This window comes from Penaeus monodon, chromosome 40 (assembly GCF_015228065.2).
Source record: "Penaeus monodon isolate SGIC_2016 chromosome 40, NSTDA_Pmon_1, whole genome shotgun sequence".
Taxonomy (NCBI): Eukaryota; Metazoa; Arthropoda; class Malacostraca; order Decapoda; family Penaeidae; genus Penaeus; species Penaeus monodon.
In genome coordinates, this window is record NC_051425.1 from 23,631,256 (window position 1) to 23,636,255 (window position 5,000).

At 33.6% G+C, this 5,000-nt stretch overlaps 1 protein-coding gene across 2 annotated transcripts in view; it reads right to left on the bottom strand.

The window, feature by feature from the left end:
* Positions 1 to 1,495: 1,495 nt before the first annotated feature.
* Positions 1,496 to 5,000, bottom strand: part of LOC119598130 (potassium voltage-gated channel subfamily H member 6-like) — a 137,329-nt gene continuing 133,824 nt past the window's right edge. For both annotated transcript variants that reach the window (XM_037947760.1, XM_037947759.1), the window contains one exon: positions 1,496 to 3,530. In XM_037947760.1, coding sequence (XP_037803688.1) covers positions 3,453 to 3,530 — 78 coding nt within the window. In that variant the 3' untranslated portion in view covers positions 1,496 to 3,452. The remainder of the gene's footprint in view (positions 3,531 to 5,000) is intronic.

The window sequence follows — 5,000 nt, forward strand, 5'->3', positions numbered from 1 at the left end:
TAAAGTGTTATGCAGCAGCTAGTCTAGCAAATATAGAATCAGTTAAAAATCTGATGAGAAAACAAACATCAAGTAAAACCTAGGCTAATAATAAAAATAAATTAAATAATAAGGTGTGAAATGTGTTAGTGGATAACAGAGGAAAAAATATAACAATAATAAAGGGAAGACAATGAGGTGAAGAAACAAAATCAAGACAAAATGGAGAGGAAGTCAGCAGATAAACGGTTTATACAGAAAAAAAAGAGAGGAGGCAAGCACCAGAGAAAAGAAGGAACCCGGAGAATTAGTAGGAAAGAAGGAAAAGAGGAAAAAAAAGTAATTGACAGTAAAAGACGGAACCATGAAAAAAGAAAAAAGGAACTGCAAAGAACCAGAAAAATAAAAGTAAGGAAGAGGGGACCAGGAAAACAAATTAAGAAAACATGATATGAGAAAAAGGAAAAGCTAAACCCAAAAGAATGAAAATGCCAGGAAAAGGAAGAACAAATAAAAGAAGAATAGAAAAATCTATAAAATAATCAGGAATAGGAACAAAGGGATCAGGAACTAGAAGAAATAGCCTGGTATCAGGAAAAGGAACAAACCAGGAATATAAAAAAGAGAAAAAAAAAGGTCCAATAAAAATAGGAAGGGACCATAAAGAAAGAACGAACCAGCAAAATGAGAACACAAAAGAAAAAAGAAAAAGATAAAACTAGAAGGAAAGAAAGGATTAACCAGGAACAAGAAGGAATGAAAGAACCTAAAAGAAAGAAAGAAGGAAATGGGAAAATACAGAGGCCCAAAATGTATGGAGAAGAGAAAAGGAGTATGCTTTTCATGATTGCAATTTTATTGAAGAAAATCTAAGGAAAGGAAATGAAAGGCAGGGAGACATGAATAACATATGATGGGAATGAAGGAGGCTGAGAGAAAATAGGAAAAGGGAAATAAACAATAAAACAAAAAGAAAAAGAGAGAAAAAAAGGAAAAAAAGAAAGATGGGGCGAAGGGATTTTGAGAGAAAAAAAAAAAAAAAAAAATAAAAAGGGATAAAAGGAGGAGCAGGAGATGGAATAGGAGGAGAAGGAGATGGAAAAGGAGGAGAAGGAATAGGAGGAGGAGAAGCAAAGGCCCTACAGAACGCGGGGAGACTGAAGGCACAGGTACAATCCCGACACTGGGCTCAAGGGCGTCTGCTCCACCTTTTCACTGGGAACTTCACGCTGTGTTTTCTTAGTAAAAATGTGCTATTGATCGGTAACTTTGAACTTTATAAAAAGCTATCTTGAAATATCTTTTGTTAAGGTACAATGTCCAGATCAACACACATATATTTTAATAATCTTTTAAGACTTCATTTTGACTGGTCTCTGGATCTGACATCCCTTCACCAATCATAATAAAATGTCTTTCTTTTCTTATCTAACCATAATCATCTGCTCAAATAGCTGGATCAGACTAATCTTCCAGTGGGAATTGGAACAAAGTGCTACAAGAACTTCTGAGTATATTGGTAGCAGATATTATTTATTTTCTAGTCATCACATGAAACACAAGTTTCATGTGACATCCTGGCCAAAATATGAATGGACAATTTTCACACAGTAACCAAAATGTAACACAAACAGGGCCTTGCTGGGCAGATGCAAGCTCTCAAAATAAGTTGCACTATATAGGTCATCATAAGATAGTGTTCTCCCAGAATCTAACAAATGAGTATCTACAGCATCATCCCAACACTTTATCGATGAGGATCACAAACTATCACAATCGAGGACTGGCATCATCTTGAAACTAATCTATTCACAACCACTTCAATCCTCGCCTCCTATGAATGTCAGATTTGTGGAGTCACCGTTAAACCTTGCACTACATGGATTTTGTTGCACACTGCATTCCAAAATTTTCTTTTTTTGTTTAAGCTAATGTTACATATGAGTCCATTAGCTCCAGAGTCTTTGTGAAGTGACTCATCATTATCTTCCTCCAACATGGTGTTTCAGACAATAGCTTTTCTTCATAATAAACCCTATCAGACTGTGATGACACAAGGGGTAAAAACCTCCTCCTCTCATGCTACCTCTTCTGTTACGAAGTGACTCAACATCCAAAGGGATGCCTAAGTATTACTGAGATCCTATTAATTTCAAATTAATCTTCATATCTACAAATTACAAATACCTAAATATTACAAGAAAAAGAGTTACAGAAGCTTACTGTATAATAAACATATTATTCACTGAGTAATGAGAGACATATGCAAGAAATTAAGGAAACTCCTGAGCTCTTGTATAATATGACCTTAAGATTTAGTCAGACGTTTGGATCTTATCAGTATTTACTTTTTCTCCTCATTTCTAACAAAGCTGCTAGTTTATACAGCCATTTCTCTAAACTTGTCTGGATGTCAATTATATCTCAAACACTGACTAAACCTTAATGTCACTGTCTTAACAAGTAACTTTATCTCGAGGCTATATGCTCTCTACTCTTCAAATAAGAGGCATCACAGAAAACCTTAATCTTAGAAATTAATTACCATCATTCCCTGGACGTTGCAGTATTACCGCGTCGGAAACATATGATATACGGCCACTGTTGGGTGCACCAATTTTTTTTTTTACTTTGGATTTGCACACCGTCTAACTCTGAAACTATATTTTTCATTCTTTCTAAAATGGTGGTTTCCCATACGTAAATGTAAATTACTGGCATTTTGTTGGTTTAGGAACGCCTTTAACTGCACTGTAGGGCTATAGACTTAATAATATTATTTAGAATAATATCAGAAATAAGTTGGGTCACCTATAACTTCATGTCATTCTGGCCAGTAACACCATCCCCCCAATTAAAAATATTTATATTTTCATTATCAATGTCTCACTCTTTTCTCTAAGATATTTATCACTCACTACATTCTCAAACATTTTCTACTAGTTTGCAATATATCATATCTTTCACATATTTGTAATAGCGGAGATCATGGACTTCACTGAACTTTCCTCAAAACTCATGCTTTATGAAGAAAAGTTTTTGGCTCTGCTTAACAGAAGGTATATTTGCAACATTAATTTTTTTCTTTTTTTTCTCATTTGCAGGTCCATTTTGTTTGATTTTCTCTCTTTGTTTTATCTATTCCATTGGCTTATTTTCTCCACATACTCTGCACTCCAAATTCCAGACAGAATGACCAGTGGAGGTAAAGAGAAGAAAAAAAAAGACAAAGAGAAAAAAGGAGAAAACAGCTCTGCTGTTGATTCCTTGTGTGAAGAGTCTGAGAAAGAGAGAGAGAGAGAGAGAGAGAGAGAGAGAGAGAGAGAGAGAGAGAGAGAGAGAGAGAGAGAGAGAGAGAGAGAGAGAGAGAGAGAGAGAGAGAGAGAGAGAGAGAGAGAGAAAATTGACGAGGCTAAAGGTCAGATCTATCCATACTTCCGGTCTATGGTCTTTCGGGTGCGATTGCGATACCTCTAAACATCCGATTCAGTCTTTGGGGTGTCTGGGAGCTGGACTTTGCTGGTTCCAGGGCTGGCCTCTCGGGATCGCTCCTGGAACAATAGGAATAATGTAATACACAAGGCATTTTGCAATAACTGGTTCTGTAGATATGTATATTATTCTATTTGAAAAATATTGTTTACCCACAATATTTTTAAAAATTAGCAAATAATGGTATTAAACATTTTAATATATATATAAATAAATAAATATAATATATATATATATATATATATATATATATATATTTTTTTTTTTTTTTTTTTTTTTTTTTTTTTTTTTTTTTTTTTTTTTACCTAAAAATTGTATCTACATTAGTCCATCTTTTCAGGCAAAATAGACTATGCACTAGCCTATTACAAAATATGGAATAGCAAGGCAACCATTTTTTCCATTTTCAAAGTACATTGCAAATGCCATTACTAACTTTGTTTAATAAACAGATTTTCAAAACATTTATCCATATGTACATTAATTCAAGTATTTGTAACACAACTATCCAAACATATCATAATTCCAGGTCCTCTGAATATTGACTCTTAATTCAAGAAAGAAAATCAAGAAATAATTTTCCTCACGAACCAATTTAGAACCAGGTAATGCTGAGGACATTTTTTAAGACATCAAAGCAACTGTACAATGTCAATAAATTATAATCTTGCTTTTTTACATGGTTATAAACTGTTAAAAGAAAAAGCCTATTATATATGTATATAATTATTATTTTTTGGTGTGGCTCAAAAATATGCCAAATATAGGTGACTCCTTGCTCCTCGAACAAACTAGTATTAACCATTATGAACTACAACCATTAAGGACCATAACTGATTTTCATACTAAATAAGCACTGTGAATATCACACTTTTATAAACATTAAAGTTAGCTTATCACTCATTCCTGTGTTGATATTCAAAATATCATTTGCCTCTGATACATCTATAATTCTCCCCATCCACATTATTCACATATACTAAGATCAGTATTTTTTCCATATTACTGGTATATCCATCCTTGCCAATAGGCTATGTCCTTATACCTTTCAAGTGCTGTCTTTCCTCTCTCTCTCTCTCTCTCTCTCTCTCTCTCTCTCTCTCTCTCTCTCTCTCTCTCTCTCTCTCTCTCTCTCTCTCTCTTACTAAACAACATCAGTCCTCTAACCAAAAGCATATCTGGTCTGTACTATGGAACTGGAGGAAAATTAATTCACATTTTAACATGAAGTGAAGCTATTTCAGTTGGCTTGTGGAGACACTGGTATTCCTAGAAAAATATTCAGGAAACATCTCTATATTATTGTTCCAAAGTAAAGTTAGTAGTATGGTGTCTCTACTGATTCAGTTGAATACAAAGTACTATTTTGTACACAAAAATCCCATCACACTTTTATGTTGCATTTCTCTATTTGCTATATAAAAGGATATATAGAGATATTGCATTAACAATAAAAATTATGCAGCAATAAAAAAGTGTATTCCTTTTTAATTATTAAACTGTATATCTAGTTAAGAAACAGTACTTTA